Below are 20174 nucleotides of genomic sequence, written 5' to 3' on the forward strand. Positions count from 1 at the left end.
CGCCTGAGATCCTTGCCTCACTGCACTGGTTTAAATCATCCCTCCTGGAGGCAAGATCAGAGGAGATCAGGAGAAAACAGTGGAAGCCAAGGTCAGGGCTCTGGAGGCAGCACACAATTCCAGCAGGGAAAGTCTGTGTGTTTGCACTTTGGAGAGGCATTTGGGCAATAAATGACAGAGATGCTGAATTATTCCACGGGAGAGGGAGGAGGTGTGAGTGCAACGGGGGGGGGGGGGGGGGAAATCCATCCATTCATTACAGAAATCAATAGCCCCCACGTGTCATTGAAGCAGTCCTGGCCCTGGAGAAATGCAAGATGGAAGAGTCCTCCACTGCTTTGCTGAGGGGAGCAGAAAACTCTGCCCAGGCTCAGCCAGGGGAAGGTGCCGAGGGAGATTATTCAGTGGTGGCTCCTGAGTCACGTCTGGATCAATGCATGCAGCAATTTATTGGTGCTTCTGGGATAGATCTCGTCCAAGCAGCTACGACAGTCAATGTTAATGCAAACATCCTCCACGCAGGGCAGGACAGCTGCCTGGGCTGGAGCAGGAGTGTGAGAGGCATCCAAATGGGCTGGGGAAGCATTTGGAGCAGCAGGAGGTCGAAAGGACGTGTGTGAAAATGAAAGGCTTTCTTTCCTTTGGATTAAGCACTTCCAAAAGGAGCCCTTCCAGCAGGCAGAGGGAGAAAAGGACCTCCTCAACTGGAAGCTGGACTTGATGGTCATTGCAGGTCCCTTACAACTGAAATTATTCTATTCTATTCTATTCTATTCTATTCTATTCTATTCTATTCTATTCTATTCTATTCTATTCTATTCTATTCTATTCTAATTCCGTCCTGTCCTGTCCCATCCCATTCTAAATTAAACCCCACCAACCACCACTTGCCTGGGGGAAGTCACTTAACCTCTCTGCCTCCATTTCTGCACCTAACTGTGCATGAACATCCTTCCCTTGGGCTGAGCTGCAGGATTTCATACCTCGCCTCCCAGATGCTGCTTGCTGGTGGAAAGCTCCTGTGACCTCATTTGTGTCACTTGGATAAACTGGCTGCTGGCACGAGAAGCCTCAGCTGCACCCGGAGGGTGGTGGAGCAAGGACGTGGTCAGGTGGCTTCACTTTTTTTAAGCTTCAAGTAGAAAAGCTCCTTTTAAATGAACAGAACAGGGAAAAGAGAAAAGTGCTGTGATACGGGGTAGTGCCGTGCCTGGGCTGGTTCTTCTTCTGAACATAACCACTATAAGGTGGTCCTCTTTGCAATGTTGTTTAAAACCAGTCTTAACTCAGAGTTACCTGTTAAATGCAGCAACTGCAAGTGCTGCCACCCACAGGCTCCTGCACAGCTTGAGTTGCTGAGTTTTATTATAGATACCCTTGGAGCCCCCAGCAGCTGGGAGAAATCTTGCATGCAGGCAAAGGGGCTGGCAGGCTTGTGGTTTATCACAGGACTGGGAGGAGACTTGGAAAAAAACAACAAGTGAAGCAGGGAAGGATGCTCAGGTGAACTTCCTGAGGGATGTTTCTGCAGGGATCAGCAGGATACGCCCATGGAAGTGTTCCTGTGCCTTCCAAAAAGGCTGTGTCTCTTCTCCCGATGGCCTAAGACATCCTGGTGGCCTTTGGAAAGCCACTGTGAGGGAATGGTGTGGCTTGTCTGAGTCTCCTCCCTCCAAATCCACCGGAGGCTGCGTTGGCCCAGCAGTGAGTGAATGTTTGAGAGGTGCTGTTGTACTCGTGGCCACCTCAAAGAACAGGGAACGTGCACGCTCCAGAACCCGCCGGTACATTTCCTCTGGCCAGGAATAGCTGATGAGTAATACAAAGCAGCAGAGGTAATAAATATTAAAGAGCTGGAAAATGTGAAAGTGCACGGGCAGCGGAGCTGACAGGCGCTGTGGGTGTGAAGTGCAGGGATCAGGCTTTGCTCCTCATCCCTCCGAGAAAAAAGTGTAGGAATAAGCGTCACAATTATTTTTTTGTTAATTGTGCACTGAAAGGCATCGCGTGTCCGAGCAGGCTGGTGAGCTCACCCCTGGCCTCATTCCCTTTATACATCCCATGGTTTTCCTGGAGTGATGTGTCTGGAGCAGCGGAGACACAGCCAGTGGGAGGAAGGAGATGTGACACCAAGGGTCTGAGGGGCCCTTGTGGTGATGAAGTTTTGTTTCCCAGGAGGTTGTGTGGCTAAAAGATTGTGGGTTTGGGTTAAGTAACTCACGGTGCTTAATTTCCCCATCTCTGGAAGTGTCCATGGCCAGGCTGGAGGGGGCTTGGAGTAAGCTGGGATAGTGGAAGGTGTCCCTGCCCATGGCAGGCGATGGAACTAAATGATTTATAGGGTCCCTTCCACCCCAACCATTTTAAGATTCCATGATTATTCTTAAATAAATTGTTTCCCATTTCAGGGACATGTTGGTCTTCTCTTAAATGGAAGTGGCAGCGAGTGGAGCAAGATGAGGCCTAAATTCCCTTCCAGCCCAAACCATCCTGAGATTCTATAATGCTGTGGTGGGTGAATTGAAGGCAGCACGTGGCAGTTCACAAATGGCATCTGTCCTGGCTGTCACAAGAAGTCACCGGAGCTGAAGAATTAACTTTCAGGTTCTGCGAACTCTGAACTGCTCCCTGCGCCTTTCAGCCCGTGTTGTGGCTGTTCCTCAGACAGGGCTGATGGTGGTGGCAGTCAGAGGCCATTTCTGTGCTGGAATTTTCTCCCAGTCCCTGCTCCTCCCACCACACATAATGGTATAAGGTCCATGGGCCAAAGGCACTCTTCCTTTACTCAGCAAGAGCCAAAACGCCCATGAAGACCCTTCTCCCCCTTGCTCTGGCTCTCACCACGATCCATGCCGAGGTGCAGCTGGCTGGGGCCGACTGTAGCGGGACAACAAGGGTTAAACTCTTTCCTGGCAGGCTGGGAGGACACCGTGTGATTTCTCCGAGCCTGGAGAGGAAGGCAGGGCCCTCACTAATGTATGCGCAGCTTCTGTGGAACTAAAAATAGCCACGATCTGAGGCTGTTCTTCCAGGATTTCACAGGCGCTCACCCAATTTTTAGCTCCTTTCTACTCAAAGGGATGGCAAAGCGAAGGCGACAGTCCCGGCCCCCGTGCGAAGCCGCCGCGTCGGGAGCTTTGCTCCAGGGATGCCCCTGACCCCTGCGGCACAGGGGAGCCGGGGACGCACAGTGCCGGCTCTGTGACGGTCCCCGGCAAGGCTGAGGTGGGCTCCGGAGCCCCTGGTAGCTGCTGAACAGCATCCCGAGGATTTTCTGGGAGCCCCTGGTGCTCTGCTCTGGATGCAAACAGAGCGCGCTGCAGCTGGCAGCGAGCCATGGCTCTGACCCTGGCAGCTCTGCAGCAAGCAGCAGCTTCTTTGCAGCTGCACCAGCTCCTCAAGAACCAGCTCCCCTTATCCTAAGCAGAGTCCTTTCCCCTTAAACCCTTCCTGGCTGCTGTTTTTTCTAGTATGCTGTTTGAAAATCCTGGAGCGTCCACCTCCTCATCTCTACAAAGCCACTCTCCATGGGGGTTAGGAGAGGCTTTGCTGCATGGAAAAGTCTTGTCTGGTGATTTCAGTCACCCTGATGGCTGGGGAGACAGTAAATACTGTAAATTCAGGGAGTGCTCTCCTAGAATCTGTATGTGCTCCCTGATCTCCCAGCCACAGAGGTGACCCCCTTGTCTTTTCCAGCAGCCAGAGTGAGGGAATGGAGATGTCTCCCTCTGGGTGAGGGAACAAACTCCCAGTTTTGTTACTGTGATCCTGGAGCCCACATTGGCTTTTGAGGGTTCAAAAAGGCAATCTGCAGTGTCTGTTCAGATCTCTGGAGCCACCACCCCAAACTGTGAAACCCCTCAGGAAGTGAGAAACCCTTAGATGAGAAAACCACAAGTGTCTCCATCTCCAAGGGACTCACTGATAGCAAAAGTCATGTCTTTCCCCTCTCCTGCTCTGTGTCCTCCACCAAGGGATCTCCATGAGGAGATGAAGATGTGTCCTGTCCCTGTCATTGACTGGTATCCCAGAGCAATGCCAGCTTCTCCTCCTCTGAGACATCCCATGGCTCTGGTGAGCCCACATGATGCCAAACCAGTTCTCAAGACCTTCTGGGTTAAAACACTGTAACGTGACCCATCCTGTTCAAAGGGTGAGGTGACTGGTCCCATGGTGCCTCTGAGAATCATGTGCTTGAGCACTCACATTTTGGGAATCCTCAGGCATTTGCTGGGGATTTTCTTTGGTGTTTCATGGAATTTCCCTGAAACTTCCCTTGCTTGGAGCCAAGACAAGTCAGTCAAAACATCTCTGCTTACTTTCAAGGCTTTCAGCTATTCCTGCAGGACTGACTGGACCAGAACCAGCTTTACTTCCACGAGGAGAGCCCTGATGCTAAACCTCATTTTCACAAACACACTTGAAGCAAAAACTGAGTCTGAGTCCAACTTCCTGGTCCCTGTGTAAAGCTGTTTAACAGCTTTGATTTAAAACAGAAGGCTTTGCCGGAGGCGACAGCACCGAGTGTCAGAGTATCCTTAAAGCAAATAAGCATGTGCAAACTAGGGAAAGGACTGGGCTTTGAGTGTTCATAACTAACTTAGGGCGGGAATCTGTGATAAAAGAGAGCATTTGGCTCAGTGCTAGGACCATCCCACGTGTGATAGATGCTGTGACATGTCTCAGCAGCACCCATCACTTGGATACCCTTTCCAGCAGCCCCCGCTGCTCTGCCTCCTCCTTCATGCAGCATGGAGATGGTTCCCACATTGAAATAACAAAAGGGCATTCATGCCGTGGTGCTGGAGAGGTCTTGGGGTTTGTATTGCTGTTTTAGAGCTCTACATCTCGCAAAATAATTAACAAATGAAAGCACAAAGATGATTTCTAGGAGCCTGGGTCAAAACAACGGTAGCTGCTGCTACAAAGCTTTTCTGTGATTCTGTATTGATTTACTGAGCAGAGACCTGGAAATGGGGATTCTGCAACCTGGATATCCAGGGGAACTCCTCAGCCATGGGGATGCAGCAAGGAGAGGCTGCCTGGCTGCTTCCAAAATTGGGGTTGTGGTGAATATGCCAATAACACATTCATGGCCATTTTAGCAAATAAAGAAACACTGGACAGGTTCTGGCTAAGCAAGTAGTTCAGTAAAAGCCAGACTGGGGAAGGACTGACAAATCATTTCCAAAATGTGGGGCTGTTTAAGGCTCGCACTTCCTTATGATTTGTTTCTCTTCTTCTGGTTGTGATCTTTCAGCCTGTGAGTCAGAGAAAATTACTCTGCAGCTTGGGAAGGAGAGCAGGCACAGAGACAAATCCCAGAAACATCCCCCAGATGGAGCAACACGAGCAGCTCGTGCACCTTTGGCCTCTGGAGTTTTATCTGCAGTGATGCCCTTGCCCCACTTTCCTGCCCTGTGCAGCTGCTGGAGGTTGTGACCCCAGTGTCTGTCAGCAGCATGAAATCACACCTGCAGCCCTGCCTGTGCTCTCACAGTCCCAAATATCCACTTAAACCATCAGTAAAAAGGGATTTGAACCAAGATCAGGAGCGCTGCCTCAGAGGAGGGGGTGTAAGTTTATGTCCCCTTCCCCTGGGACTGCCACCAAAGCAATAATTTCAGAGGAGCTGGGGACATTGCTCAGGGATCATCCATCACAGAGCCCTGTTTTGGGTATCAAAAGCCCCAGATTATCAGCCATGAGTTAAATCAGCCTGCAAATACCAAAGCTGTTGGAACCAGATCCTAAAAATATTGCCGTGTCATGATTTTATTACCCCTCACCAAATATTGGATGGAAATGACTCTTTTCCAAGGAGGGGCTGAATTGTAAACTTTCTTCAAGTAGAGGAAGTGATCTTATGCTGAAAATCATTTTGCCATCCCTGAGAATGTTCAAAAAACGTGTGGATGTGGCACTTGGGGACATGGTTTGGTCATGCTCAAAATGCTGGGTTGATAGTTGAACTCAAGAGGTCGTTTCCAAGCTGAATGATTCCATGATTCTGCAGGGATTGGGGTTAAAGGCTGGAACAGGTTGTCCAGAGGGGCTGTGGAATCTCCACCCTTGGAGATTCTCAAAACTCAGCTGCACCAGACCATGACCAACCTTCTCTAACTTCGAAGTTATCCCCACTTGGGTGGGAGCCTTGGTCCCCCGACCTCTAAAATCTCCTTCCAACCTAAATTCTTCTGTGATTCCACAACATGATCCTTCCCAAAATAAGTTTTATAAATCAGTTGCATCTTTTAAGGTTGGTGTGTAGCAAAGCCATCTGTGCTTTACAACAGCTTCAGACTGGCTTAGAATATGAAATTGTAACAGTTTCTCCTGTGAAGCAGAGGCCTGGGACAATCATTCCTTCAAATACAAATTGAGGCTGCACATTTGGCAAAAAAAGTGAGAGCTTGTAATACAAATTATTAATTCTTTTATAGGAGCTGATAGAAACAAGTAGATAAGAGATCAGAAACTGCAAGGCAGAAGGACTAAACCCCTTGATGAACACACTTTCTGTTGCATTTTAGCAATTTTTTAGGTATAAACCATATAAGGAAATCCCCCAAAGTTTTCAGAAAGCACCGAGAACCCCAGTTCTGAACGTCAGGGCCCTGAAGAAGGTCATAAAAATTATTTAGGTGTGTGTGGTTGGGATGACCTGTGGGGAGGCCAGATTAGAGTTTCTGCATAAATAAGGATCCGTTTCTTGATTTTTGAGGTAGAAAGTGATCTTTCCCAGTTCAGCATGGTTTTGACCCACCACAACCAGCAGCGGTGAAAATAAATCCTGCACACCCTTCAAGGCTCAGGCCAGACCAGGAACAACTCCCTGGAGATAGTTTGGATTGTTGTGGAGGAGTTTGGTGCTGTGGGAGCAGCCAGAAAAGGCTGTGGAATCTCAGCACCTGGATGGGACCCTGCAATTCCTATTTTGATACTCAAACTAGGAACAATAATAATCCATCTGTGAATCCTTATCACTGGAATTATATATCACTGACATTATCACTGGAATTATGTCACTGACATTATAACGAAGCAAACAACTAACTAATGTTGATATTGAGAACGTTGATGGTGATGGCAACTCTAAGTTTGAGTTTGATTTTTTCAATCGACAGCGTTTCACTTGCCTGCTCCCTTGTTGCTCCAGCGCTGCGCCTCCTATTCTTTTTGGTATCAGTTAGAATGAAAATAATTCATTAAAATTAAAAAAGCGGGCCAAAGCCGCAGCTGGTGTAAATTGCCAGAGCCCTGTGGATGCCAGCTCGTCCAGCTGAGATCTGGCCTCACGTAACCTCGTTGTAAGGGGATCTTCAGGCAGCCTCTGCTCTGAGCCTTCCAGCCCAGCAGTTACACATGTCCTCGTTTCCTCCCCTCCGAGGAGAGGGATTTTAATCTGGGAACACCCTCCAGTGCACGAGGCCCCTTGCAAGAGGTAGAGGTGGCAGGAGGGTGAGACATCAGCTGAATGACACCCTCCATTCCCATCCTCTTCCTCCAGGAAGGAGCACCAGGGAGAAGGTTGGTGCCATGGGATGGTGCCCATCCATGTGATGTGTGTTGCTGCCACGTCACCAAGGTCACAACCAGGACATTTCTGAACATGAGCCAGCAGCGTGAGAGGTGGCCAAGAAGCCCAAGGGCTTCCTGGATGAAATATCCAGCAACAGTGTGGCCAGCAGGGCCAGGACAGCAGGGCACAGCCCACTGTGCTGGCACTACTGGGGCACCTCCAGTGCTGGGGACAGCTCTGGGACCCTCATGACAAGAGAGACATTGAGGGGCTGGAGCATGTCCAGGGAAGGCCACGGAGCTGGGGAAGGGTCTGGAGCACCAGGAGCAGCTGAGGGAACTGGGAAAGGGGCTCAGCCTGGAGAAAAGGAGGCTCAGGGGGGACCCTGTGGCTCTGCACAAGCGCCTGACAGGAGGGGACAGCTGGGAGGGTCAGGCCCTGCTCCCAGGGAACAGGGACAGGATGAGAGGGAACAGCCTCAAGCTGTGCCACATCATGGCATCACCATCACCTTGTGGAAGCACCATCCCCTGGAAGTGTTCAAGAAGCATGGATATGGCATTTGTGCACATGGTTTAGTGTTGAACATGGTGGTGCTGGGTGGTTGGTTGGTCTTGATCTTAGAATGCTTTCCAGCCTCAGAAATTCTGTGATTCTGTAGTTGGGTCTGGCTGAGATGGAGTTTGTTTTCCCCTCAACAGCCCCCACACTGCTGTGCTTTGCATTTGGAGCTGGGAAGGTGTTGCTAACACCCCAGTGTTTTGGCTACCACAGCATCAGAGCTGTTTCTCCAGCACTCCACTCTCAACAGAAGGCTGAGCACGAGCAAAATCCATTTTCCATGTACCTGTACTAATAAACCAGGTAATTTCAAGACCTGTTCATGGGCACTGCAACTTCACCACACCCTTTACAGGGCCAGAGGTTGGACTCAATGATTCCTGTGGGTCCGTCCCAACTCAGGATATTCTGATTCCATGCCAAATTCTGACTATAATCATTAGAATGGTCCAGGCATATTTGGACTCTCCCAAGTCATCACAAGCTGTGCAAGTTTCAGTAATCTGCAAGGGTCAGGAATCATTCCCAATGATGAATATGGAGGAAGTTTCCTGGTTTTGGAGGATGAGATAGTTCATTTCTTGTGTCTTGGCCTTTTGGCCTCAGGAAAAGTGATCAGACTGTTACAGCCTGAGATTCCAGCCCTTGGTCATCTTGTGGCTGTGTGGGGCAGGCCACCAGGACTCTTCTGCCCCCAAAGCACAGCCCAGGTGAAGGACCTGTCCTGATGTGCCTTTCTGGGCTCCCATGACCCCTTTACACATCCACAACCTCCTCCCCTTATCCAGCCCATTGCCAGAGGCATCCTTCTACATTTCCTGGTGACACTGGGAGCCACCTCTGTAAATCCAGCTGTGCCAAGGCCCAGGCACGACTCTGCAATAGCTCACCCTGTAAAATTGTCAACACAATCCCTGGAAATGTTGGCCAGGGCCAACTAGATGGACGTAGCCACGTGGAGTTGAGCCTTGCCAGCTGGCCAGGGACTGCTTCATTTCATGATACAAAACCAGAATCCATCCCCCATCATCCACATGGAGCAGCTTTTCCCACAGAGCTCAGGGTGGGCTATGTTTTCACAGCAGGAACATCCCCTCTTCTCCCTCTTGGTGGGCTCCTGCAGCTCTTCCCAAAGGTGATTTGGCTACATTTGGTGGATTTGGCTCCTCAAAAAGGCTCTTTGGCTCAGGGACAGCAGTGACTTTGACCCGAGCAATTCGTGTGCTGCTGTGACATACGTAGTAAATAAGCGTGAGGGTAATTATACCAACAGGAATTCTGGGAGCCCTGCCAGGAGGGAGGGGACAGCCAATCCTTTGTGCACTAAAAAAAGAAAAAAAAAGAGAAAAAAAATCACCCCAATCCCCCTCCCAACCCCAAATTAGTTCTATCTCTTGAAGCTGTGATGTGACTTAGAACTAAAAATACACACAAATACACACACTCGTATATAAAAATAGACAGCATTCCAAAAAAAAAAAAAAAAAAAAAGGCCTGAAGTTAGGCTCCTGTATCCAAAATTAAGCTCTTAAATAAATAAATTAGCCTGATATTCAAAAGCAAGGAGCAGTGAATGGTTTTCACTCACATAAGAGGAAGCATCATGTTGCTGAAGATTGAAGATCAGGCCTGAATATGGATTTAAAAGTCTAATTATAGAAGCCTGTTTGCCACCAGCTTGACCGGGAACAATGAATTTCAGGTGAAATGACATTGATTTTTTTTTTCTTCGTTCTTCTTAAGTTGTCTACACTTTAACAGTGTTAGTGAAGGTTTGAGAGACCCTCAAAGAAGTAAATAAAATACCACAAGGAAACAGATGACCTGGAATCAAACTGTTTACACCAGTTCTGTACATTGGTGTTTGGAAATAGGGTTAAGAATTATCGGTGTTGGAGCTGGGTGAAATTTTATGTTGATTAATTAATAGGTATTTATTACTTGCTGAAAGCCCACGAGGTGGAAATATTACTTTTCCCAGTTATTCTCACAACCCACTGGCTTCCATCAAGAAGGAATGGAATCTTAGTTGTTCCTTTCCTCTCTTTGCCAGATTTGGGTCTGAAGGATGCTGAAGACAGAGCACCATATTTTTTCATGCCCTGAAGAGTTAAAAAAAGGAAGTTCATTTACTTTCTGCTGCAAATGGTCCTTGCAGCTGCTTTGCTCACGCTGCCCAACATTTGCCAAGGGGTTCCTGAGGTCACACTTCCATAGGGTAGGGAGAGATTTGTCCTTTGGGGTCAGATTGGGCAGGGCTGGGATTTATGCTGTGGAGGAATTATGTCCACCCTGGATGGAGGAGCATCAGCAGGTAGGGCTGTACTTCACTCATGCGGTGTTTAGAGGCAGGGGACTGCACTAAAAGATCTGGAGTTTGATGCCAAAAAGGTGCTTTGAGAGCTAATTTTTGCTCCCCTCTGACTCAGTTTCCCTATCCATGGAAGAGGCACAATGCCGGGGACCAAAGGCTGTGAGCTCAGCAGTCAGGGAGAACTTGGTGTTTGTGCCATTGCCACTGATGGAGACAGGATAAGGACACTGTGACAATCCCATATATTTGAATATTTTCCCATGCATTCTGCCTCTTTGGATTGGTGCCATGTCCCCTTTCTGTGGGACATATATTTGAATATATATATTTGAATATTTGAATATTTTCCCATGCATTCTGCCTCTGTGGATTGGTGCCATGTCCCCTTTCTGTGGCCAGCAAGAAAAATTTATGCTTAAACTGTGGATGGTGGTGAATCCCTAGAGATTCACCCTAACCCCAGAGGTCCAGGAGAAATCATTGCAGGACACTGTGTCCCTTCTGATAATTTCTTCTTAATCTTTTTGAGTGGCCCAATGTCATTGTTGCAGTTTGGTTCAGCCAGCCTGGAGGGCTGGGAAAGAAGTAAAGATGGTCTTAAAAACAACCCAAAACTGGAGACAGCTGTTGGGAACAGCAGTGGGGAAAAGTAGAGGTGTAGGAAATGTGAACTGTGAGGGCACTGAAAGAATTTTTTTCTGGAGGAAAGGAGGTTCAGGGGGGACCTTCTTGCCCTCTTGACAAGAGGGGACAGCTGGGGGTGGGGATCACGCTCTGCTGCAAGGGAACAGGGACCGGATGAGAGGAGGCAGCCTCAGGTTGCACCAGGGAAGGTTCAGGTTGGACATCAGGAAGAATTCCTTCAGGGAAAGGGTTATCAGGCATTGGAAGCAGCTGGTCAGGGAGGTGGTATCTCTGGAGGGAGTTAAAAGCCATGTGGATGCAGCACTTGGGGACATGGGTTATGGTGGCCTTGGCAGTGCTGAGGGAATGGTTGAACTCGATGATCTCAGAGGTGTTTTTAACCTAAATAATTCGATGATTCTATGGAACTGTGATTATTATATTTTTTTTTTTAATCTGGAGAAATGAAAGGTTTACATGGCAACTGTGTGCAAACAGGTAAAAGACTGCTGCAGGGTGAAAACCAATAAATTCTTCTTGACCATGGCTGAGGTGATGAGAAATGAGTGGTTTAACCTTCTGAAGAAGAGTTTAGGTTTTGTATACCAGCAGGAACGGGAGCGTTTGGGAGGGACTACAGGGCAGATTTGGTGGAATTTGGCAGAGGTGATGGTACCTTTGCCCCTGGGCAGCACTTTATGGGCACCCCCACTTGGCTTTTGCTGGCCCTGTGTCACTGACATTACAAAACCTATTGCATTCTCCTTTTCGCTGCCTTCTCCTTGAGCCACGACACCCTCCCTGACTTCATCTTTCCAGCTAAACTGCATTTGTTTAATTCCTGGGTGAAGGGAAGGCGGGATGCCTGCGTCGTGCTGCAGCTCCTGGGGTTGGGGTATTCCATGCAAATGCCAAGTGCAGGTGGTGGATTTGGGCGTGTGGGGAGAGCAGGTGCTCCACAGCCATTTCCACCCCGCTCGGGGTGTGCTGTGGATGTCACACCGGTGTCACCAGTGTCGTATGTGACTGGCGTAGCGTTTTCTCGAGTGCCGAGCCCCATCTGGTGGCTTTCTTGCGTCTTTTTTTTTTTTTTTTTTTTTTTTTTTTTTTTTTTTTTTTTTTTTTTTTTGGTGTCCTTGCAGTCCTCTTTCGGGATTTTTCGCCTGCCAGCTGCGGGCGGGCAGGAAGGACAAGACGCTGGATAAAGGGCAGGGCTCGCAGAGCTGCCTCTCTCCCAGCTCCCCGTCCCGGGGTGTAACTGGGAGATCCAGAGGCTGTCCAAGGCTCACGTCCTTCCCCTCCTGCTCTCCCCGGCTGTGCAGTCTCGCCCGAGTGGCAGGGGATGATCTAATCGTTTTGGCCAAACCCCAGCTTGTGCCGTGAGCCGCTCTCAGAGCCTCCAGAAGGCGCTTCATCCCACTGCCGGGCTGGCAGCGGGGCTGGGACAGATGAACAGTCCCGGGAGGGGACATTTCCAACTACTGACTGGCTCAGATGAGCAGCTTTTTAGGGTCGGCATTAGGTGAAATGGTTCATATCCCAAACGAGGTTACAGCCACTGCTCAGGATGAGAAGGAAGAAGACTCAGTATCAGATTGTCAATCCCTGGAAGAGTCCAAGGCCAGGCTGGGTAGGGCTTGGAGCAACGTGGGATAGGGGAAGTTGTCCCTGCCCATGGCAGGGGTTGGAACAAAATCATCTTTAAGGTCCCTTCCAACCCAAACCATTCTGGGATTCTGTGATATCAACAGGCATTGGAAAGGACCTTGTTAAGGATTTTTCTTAAATGCCAAGAGTCCTGAGACAGAGGCAATGGTAGAGCTGTGCCTGTCCATGCACGAGACACCTTCTTCTACTCCAAACTGTCCAGAGTCTCAAAGCTGACCAGTGACAAGCTGTGGCCTTTCACATCCCTGGGTCACACACGTGCTGCTGTGTCTTGTTGCTCCATCCATGATGAAATAGGATCAAATCATAGAATCACAGAATATTTCAAGCTGGAAGAGACCCACAAGGATTGGCAAATTCCAGTTCCTGGACAACTTCATGAATCCCACAATGAGCCTGAGAGTGTGGTCTGAATACTTCTTGAGCTCTGGTGTCTGTGAGAGAAGCTCCCTACCAGAGTCCTGAAAGGGTTTAGATGGTCTGTCATGCCACTTCCAAGTGTTAGGACCAGTATTTTTCACGTGGGTTCTCTTCTTGTGATGAAAATTAAGTGAGGGAGTTGTTTTCTTGTGCTTCAAAACCATTTCCTGCTTCTAGGCTTCACGTTTGAGTGGTACCAGTTAAAGTCTTCCCACCCTTGCAACACCAAATGCACTTCATTATATGGTTTTGTTCTCAGGGTGGCGTCCAGTCTAAGGTTGGGCTTGATGACCTGGGAGATCTTTTCCAACACTAATGATGAGCCAGATTCTAAAAGTCCTCCTCAGATCTGACAGAAGGGAGAGGAAGAACCGTGCAAACCCTGATGTCTCCCCCAGAGCCCCATTTTCCCCCCACAAGCAGGTTTTGCTGCACTCAAACATCTCATGCCCAGCTTTTCCCTCCTGTTTCCTGCAGGTATATCCGAACCATGTACCTGGGGATCCAGAGCCAGAGGCGGAAGGAACACCAGCGGCGTTTCTACTGGGCTATGATGTACGAATATGCAGACGTAAACATGCTGCGCCTCCTGGAAACCTTCCTCGAGAGCGCCCCTCAACTGGTGCTACAGCTCTGCATAATGATCCAAAAGAACCGTGCAGAAACATTACCATGTAAGTGGCCCCTCTCTCTTCCCCCCACCTTTCCAGCCTCTCCCCTCTGATCCCAGTGCTCAGCAGTTGGTGGATGTGTTGCTCACTTCCCGCCCTGGCTGGGGGCTGCCGATTTTGGGACAAATCTCTGCTGCGTTCGCTGGGTAAAATTTCTCCGCTCGTTCCTCTGAGGGGAAAATAATTTAAAAAAAAAAAGTCAGTGTCAAAGAAAAGATGGGATTCAGCTCTTCCACGCCCAGTCCAGGATAAAGGAAGGTGTTGTCAGGGGGAGGCAAGCAGGTTCTGCTGCTGTGACACCACCTGTTTGTTGCTTGGCACTGGGCAAACATGACCATTCCCTGCCTCAGTTTCCCTTTGTACATAAGGAGGGTGATAAAACTGGCCAGATTTGTGTTTGTGCTGTGAGGACAAGTGTTTCAATGCCTATGCAATGCTCTGATGGTGTTAAGTGTAAAAAGGGGGGGGTTCTTAACAGCTAAATGCTGTAGGTCCTTTTCTGATGAGTGCCCAGGAATTAAGGTCCTGCCGTTGGTACCATGGTTCTCACCAAGCCCAGGAAAAGAGAAGGGGAAGGCAGTGGAGGGGACTGTGTAGGGACAGGGATGTAGTGGAGGTTTAATTGCAAAGGCAGACAGATGAGATGAGGCTTGGAAGCCACCACAGGGAATATTTTGCCAATTCTGGTGCCTGCCACTGCTGTGGTGTGCTGAGCATGGGGCATCTGTCCCAGCTGAGAGGGACATGGCCCTGTCCCAGCCCTGGCATGAGCATCTCTCCCACCCTATGGCCATGCTGGCAGCCTGTGGGTGACCAGCCTGAGGGGCAATCATCCTTTCCAAGGACCAACAGTGGAGCTGCTGGGTTATTCAGCCCCTGTTTAATTCGTGCACCACAGGTGACACTCAGCTTCCCAAAGCCATCCTGGTTGGGGTGTGTCATTTCTGAGGAGTTTTTGGAGCTGTGGTGGGAACTGAAATTGGAATTTGCTTTGGGGTTAAATTTTGCTGGTTTTGCCAAGGTCACCACTATCTACAGCATCAAGGAAGGCCAACCACTCTCCCTTTGCTCTGTATTTCCAGCATGTCCATCACAGTTGTTTATAGAGGCCTCCCTCCTCCTATTTATGCAGTCTTTTCTTGAAACCTCTCATCACGAGCTCTCCAGGCCTCCAAAGTGCTGACATGATGAATATGCCTTTCTACAACTCCTGCTAGAATGGCTCACATTTGCCAGCCCCCTTTCCCTGCTGCTTCTAACGTTATTAACCCAGCTGAAAATGCAGAAATCACAGCCCGGGAGGTTTGCCAGGGCGTTCTGCAGATTGTTGGACTCGCCGCAGAAAGCGCTGGGTGAAGTTTGTTGGCCTCTGTTGTGCTGCGAGTCAGACAACGCGAGAGGAATAATCCCTCCAGGCTTTCAAATCCGTGGCTCTTCCACTTTGCCACTTCCAGGCAACGGCTGCCTTAATCCACTGAAGGAGCTGCATCATTTTTTTTTTTTTTCCAACATTCCCCCTCCCCTCCCTTCCCCGGCTTTGCAGTTCCTCTGCTCCTCCAGCGCGCCGAGCCGGCTGCGCTCTCTTCCAAGGCAGCGCACGTCCCCGCCTGCCTCCCCGAGCCCTGGAGGGCTCTTTGCTCGCCACGCTCCAGCAGCCGAGCTCGCCGGGTCCCCAGCGCATCGTCTCCCTGCATCCCTCCCCGCCTGTGCCCGGGATGCGGGCGCTGATGGATGAGAGGACCGGAGCTTGCTCAGCGCTCCTTGACTTCGGTGCAAGGTTTCCTAGAGCTCTCCTCCATGCCCGTGCAGTGCTTCTCTCTTCCTCCCCCTCCTCCTCCTCCTCCTCCCCCCGGCCGGTCCGTAATTACACAAAAGCAAATTAAATGCTGAGAGGAGCCGTTGTGAAAGGGAGCATCAAAGATTTTTTCCCTTAAAGCAGGCGGAAAGCAAAGGGAGATGGATACTGTTAGGAAGGCACTGTGTTTAAAAATCAAATCAAGTCTCTCCTTGGCTCATCGAGTCTGTGGGAGCGTGGCTCCTCACAGGAAGGGGCCAGTTCTGCTTTTAAACAGGGGCAGCATCAGCTGCATCCCCGAGGGATGCACAATGGAAAAGCAGTCCAGGGAAAGGCTTAAAAGACCAGGTAGAGCCTCTGCTGATGTGTCCAGACTCCAGCTGCTTCCATACATCCCCCACAGACTCTTATGGATTCATTTAGTGCCAGACGAGGTCAGTTCACCGTTTCCTGTGGCACGCATCCCTCCTTCCAAGCCCCAGCCCTCCCTGCTCTTTAGATTGTAATGCCAAGCCCAGGCACCACTTTTCCCCAAATAGGTCAACTTCTATTTAAGGAGCTTTAGAAAGGGAGTTATTGGAATGGCTATCAGGAGGCTTTGCTTTTGTCTCCTAATTCCTGTGTTAAGAGAGCTGTTGAGGAAAGAAGAGTGAACACCCTGGAGGTCTTTACTCAGACCCAGAGCATCTCCTCCAAAGCATTTCTGCCACACAGCATGGTGGTAGAAAGGGCTGATCTTGGAAGGATGAGTAGAAAGGGATACAATCAGGATAATGCCTAATTTCCTGGGTTTTAATCTACTGTGTGAGTGGAAGAAAGAAAAACCTTATCATGCCTTGCAAGAACTATTTGACCATGAGAGGAACCTGTGTGAGAGGGTTGGGTGGGACCTGTGTCTGTTGTTCCTTCAGCACTCAAGGAAAGGAGCAGTTTCAGCCAAAACTGACAATGTCCAGCAGCAGTAAGTGATGGAACTGGAATTTAAGGTCAAGACCCAGCCTCAGTAAAGCCTGGGACAAGACCCCTGGGATTTCATGAGGGTCAGGATTCAGTCCTTCACCATACCCCCAGCACAAGGCAGAGAAGATCCCAGCTTAGCTACTCTTGCCTGAGGAACAACAGAAAAGAGCACTGAGAGAAAAGAGGGGAGAACTCTTTGTACTCCATCAGGTGGGCAGTGGAAGCTGAGTGTTGAGAGCCTGAGCTGGAATTCTTTGGCTGGTGGAGCAAATGGAACAACATCAGCTCCTGAATATCCGTATGGAAGGAGCCTCCTTGGTAGGCATGCCCTCCTTGGGGGTCATCTTTTTAAGCAGGGTGATACAAATTGGGCATTAAAATGGATTTCAGACATTCTAGCTAAGAGGTGTGCTGGCTGCAGGGTTATCCTGGAGGAGTGTGCAAATCATCTTGACCCTCCCAAAGAAAAGTCCTATTTTTTAATCATGTTCTCCCTCATCTATACCATGTCTGGGGACCATTTATTATCATTTATGATCCCTTTTTGCAGGGGAAAACTAAAGATGATTTTCCCTGTCACTTAGTTTAGAAGACTCAACTGGTCAGCTGAGTTAAAAAGGGACCTTCAGTCTGCAGGTGTTCATAAAAGTGATTTTCAAGTGACATCAACACTGGCCTGAACGTAACAGAGGAGATTAAAATCCCCAGGTCTCCAGTGAAAGTGGAAAAAAGACTCATGAGATTTGAAATTTCATCCTTTTCACCACTCGAAGGAGCACTAAAAGTTAGTGCAAGACCCTTCATGTTGGCCTGGGCCAAACAGGTGTATCCAACAATGTTCAAACAGGAATCCAAACCCCCAAACCCAATCTCTGTGCCCTCACAACACAAAATTGTCCCCATTTATGCAGAGTCCCATAATCTCATTAAAAAAAAACAGGGTTCATTCTACGCAGACACCAGATCCCATAGGGGATATGTGCAAAGTTCAATGTGGTATCTGCAGATTCTGTGGGGGAAAGTCCTATTCCTGCAAAGCAGAAATCCTCTTCCTGACTGGTGCATTTTTCTTAAGATCCACCAAGAGAACTTCACTGTATGACTGAAGAAAGTCCTCAGTAACAGGAGATGAGGTAGGGAGAAGATCTACCAGAGCCACACTCTGGGCTTTGGCTCAGGTTCTGAGGCAGATCACAAGGGAAAAAAGATGCTAAAACTTTGCCCAAAGGCAGATATCTTTTTTTTTCTTTTTTTTCTCATGTCATTCCTTGGGGATTAAAAGAAGTAGGAGACATCCATCACCCAGGCTTGGTTTCCTGTGACAGAAGAGGCGCAAGCAGAAAAGCAGTTGCCATGTGGGAAAGGGACCCCACCAGTCGTGTGCTTGCTGGGCACAGAGGATCTGGGATGATCTGCCCTGAAAATTTGTCCTGACTCCACCACAGTTTCCCTTTAAATGTTCACCAGCAGCCCAAGGAGGCCCAGAGAGCTCTGAACTCATAAGCAGCTCGCCTGGGAGGCCACTCATATGACTCTAGTGCTCTGCCAGGCTGGGGCATATGGCTCTGTTCCTGCCTTCCCACCAAAGCCGGATGACAGGGAGCGATTTGGTGCCCTGCTGGAAATGAGCCTCTGGTCCCTGGCCAGCTCGCAGCAGCATCAAAAAGCCATCTCCACAGTTGGCAGTGGCACTGAGGACGCCTCGCTCTGGCATGCTGAGAGCAGGCTAAGCCTCGGGCACGCTGGCATGGGACAGCTTGTCCCATCATCAGCCGTATTGTCCCAGCGCCTGTGGGATCCACAGCCCTCAGAGCCAGGGACAGCTTTTTTTTTTTTTTTTTTTTTTCCAATGGGATTTGGAGCCAGCCCAAAGAGAGACGTCATCCCTTCGCCCATCCCCACCTGCAGCTTCTCTGTCCACCACCTTGCCATGTCTCTGGCTCTTATTTTTGGAGCGCTGATAAAATAAAACCCCCGTCTGTTCCGTACCACGTGTCACCGTCACACACAGGACACGGCACAGCCAGGAAAGATGAGTCACCATTCACGGGACAGCGCTGGCAGGGGGCCAGTGCTGCCAATTTTAGGCTTTGTCAGACTGTGGTAATCACTGGGAAAGGGGTTACATCATCAGAGCACTACAACAGCATTAGCTCATGCTGCTCCCAGGAGCTGGGAGCCAGCCAGGAAACTGAGGCATGGAGAGAGGTTCTTTGGATTCTTGTCAAGCAGATTCCAGGCAGGAAATTCAGACCTTTTTTTGGGGTAATTCCATGCTGCAGGCTTTCTGGAGATACACCTCTCAATGGGAAGGTTGGGATTAGAGCATGGGAAAAGGCACTGTTGGTTCGTGAAATTCATGGGAATTTAATTCTTTTTAGCTTCAGGTTGCTCTAGTGCAGGACTATTGTCAGGCATCTAGGAGGGCACAGATAAAGAGGGAGCTCATAGGCACTGGCATGTGCAAAAAATCATGGAAAAGATTTTTCCCTGCTGGGCAGGGACTGCTCTTTGCTTCTGCCCCTGGTGGAGGTGGAGCAGTTCAGGTTGATGCAACTCAAAATCGATGAATTCTGAAGGAAAGAATTCTCTCGTTTCAGAAACCATTAATTGTTTTTTAATGATTAGCTTGGGGTGACAGTTCTGAGTCTGGGCATGCAGCAAAATTACCGAGTCAGTCGAAATCTCCTGAAATAGCTTTTGTCCTAAGTGGCATTTGACCAACCTCATGCTCTCAGTGCCCTCAGAACATCTATGTCTTCACACAGAGGGCCACTGAGGAGAGACAGCCAGTAGGCACAGGAGCCCTGTCTGATGTACATCAAGGTCCCAAAAATGCTTGCAACAGGCAAAAAGATCTGGGAAATAAGCCACAACGAGCATGACTTAATGTCCAGACACCAAGTTCTGACCTACTACCTATCACATAAGTCTGTGCAGAGTGTACAAAACGTGGGAAGCAGAGGAAGAAAGAGTTTCCTGCTGTTATCTTTGGAAATCAGTGTCCCTGGTGCCTTCAGCTACCCCACTGCGAGACAGCACCAGCTGCACCACATCCGTTTTTGTCACTTTGTCACTCCCCCTCGCAGGAACACTCTGCCAGACTCGCCTCACTGATGCCAGCCCTGTGTACTCTCCAGGAATATTGAGACGCTCCTTCTTTTCCAGAGACCAGGCCCCTCCTCTGGGATTGTGCTGAGGCATTTCCACCAAGGGTTCACCACACAGCATCAAAGGTTTATAAACCATGAGGTTACAAAGTGTGCACTGCTGACATGTCCCTGGACGGAGACCTCTTTCTTTGGCCAGTGAGTGTGATCCGAACTGGGTCCCTTCCTCTTTCCCATCAGGCCAAAATCATTCCCAGAACTGGGATGAAGTTCTTTCCCTAATTGCCTGCAGGCTGTCTATGTCCAGGCCAAGCCATCCACCAGAGGAGGTTAGCAGGGTCCCTGTTTGGTGTTGTCACAGACCCTTTGAAGCATTGCCTTGATGCTGTCTCATCTCCGAGGAACAGCCCGTGGGAGCTGTGTTTTTAGCAGGAGGTTCCCTCACAGAGCCCTGGCAGGAGATGTTGCTTTCCCAATCTGGGGACAAGTCTGTTGGGTTTCATCCCTGCTGGTAAACCAAAACACATCA

General features: G+C 49.4%; 1 protein-coding gene across 1 annotated transcript in view; it reads left to right on the forward strand.

Moving 5' to 3' along the window:
- XKR6 (XK related 6) overlaps window positions 1–20174 on the forward strand; it is a 168894-nt gene that overhangs the window by 134322 nt on the left and 14398 nt on the right. Inside the window, exon 2 of the mRNA XM_066180116.1 lies at window positions 13587–13783. Within this exon, the coding sequence (XP_066036213.1) occupies window positions 13587–13783 (197 nt within the window). The remainder of the gene's footprint in view (window positions 1–13586; window positions 13784–20174) is intronic.

This window comes from Chamaea fasciata, unplaced genomic scaffold (genome assembly GCF_029207755.1).
Source record: "Chamaea fasciata isolate MVZ Bird 193981 ecotype frontalis unplaced genomic scaffold, bChaFas1.0.hap1 SCAF_3, whole genome shotgun sequence".
Lineage (NCBI taxonomy): Eukaryota > Metazoa > Chordata > Aves > Passeriformes > Sylviidae > Chamaea > Chamaea fasciata.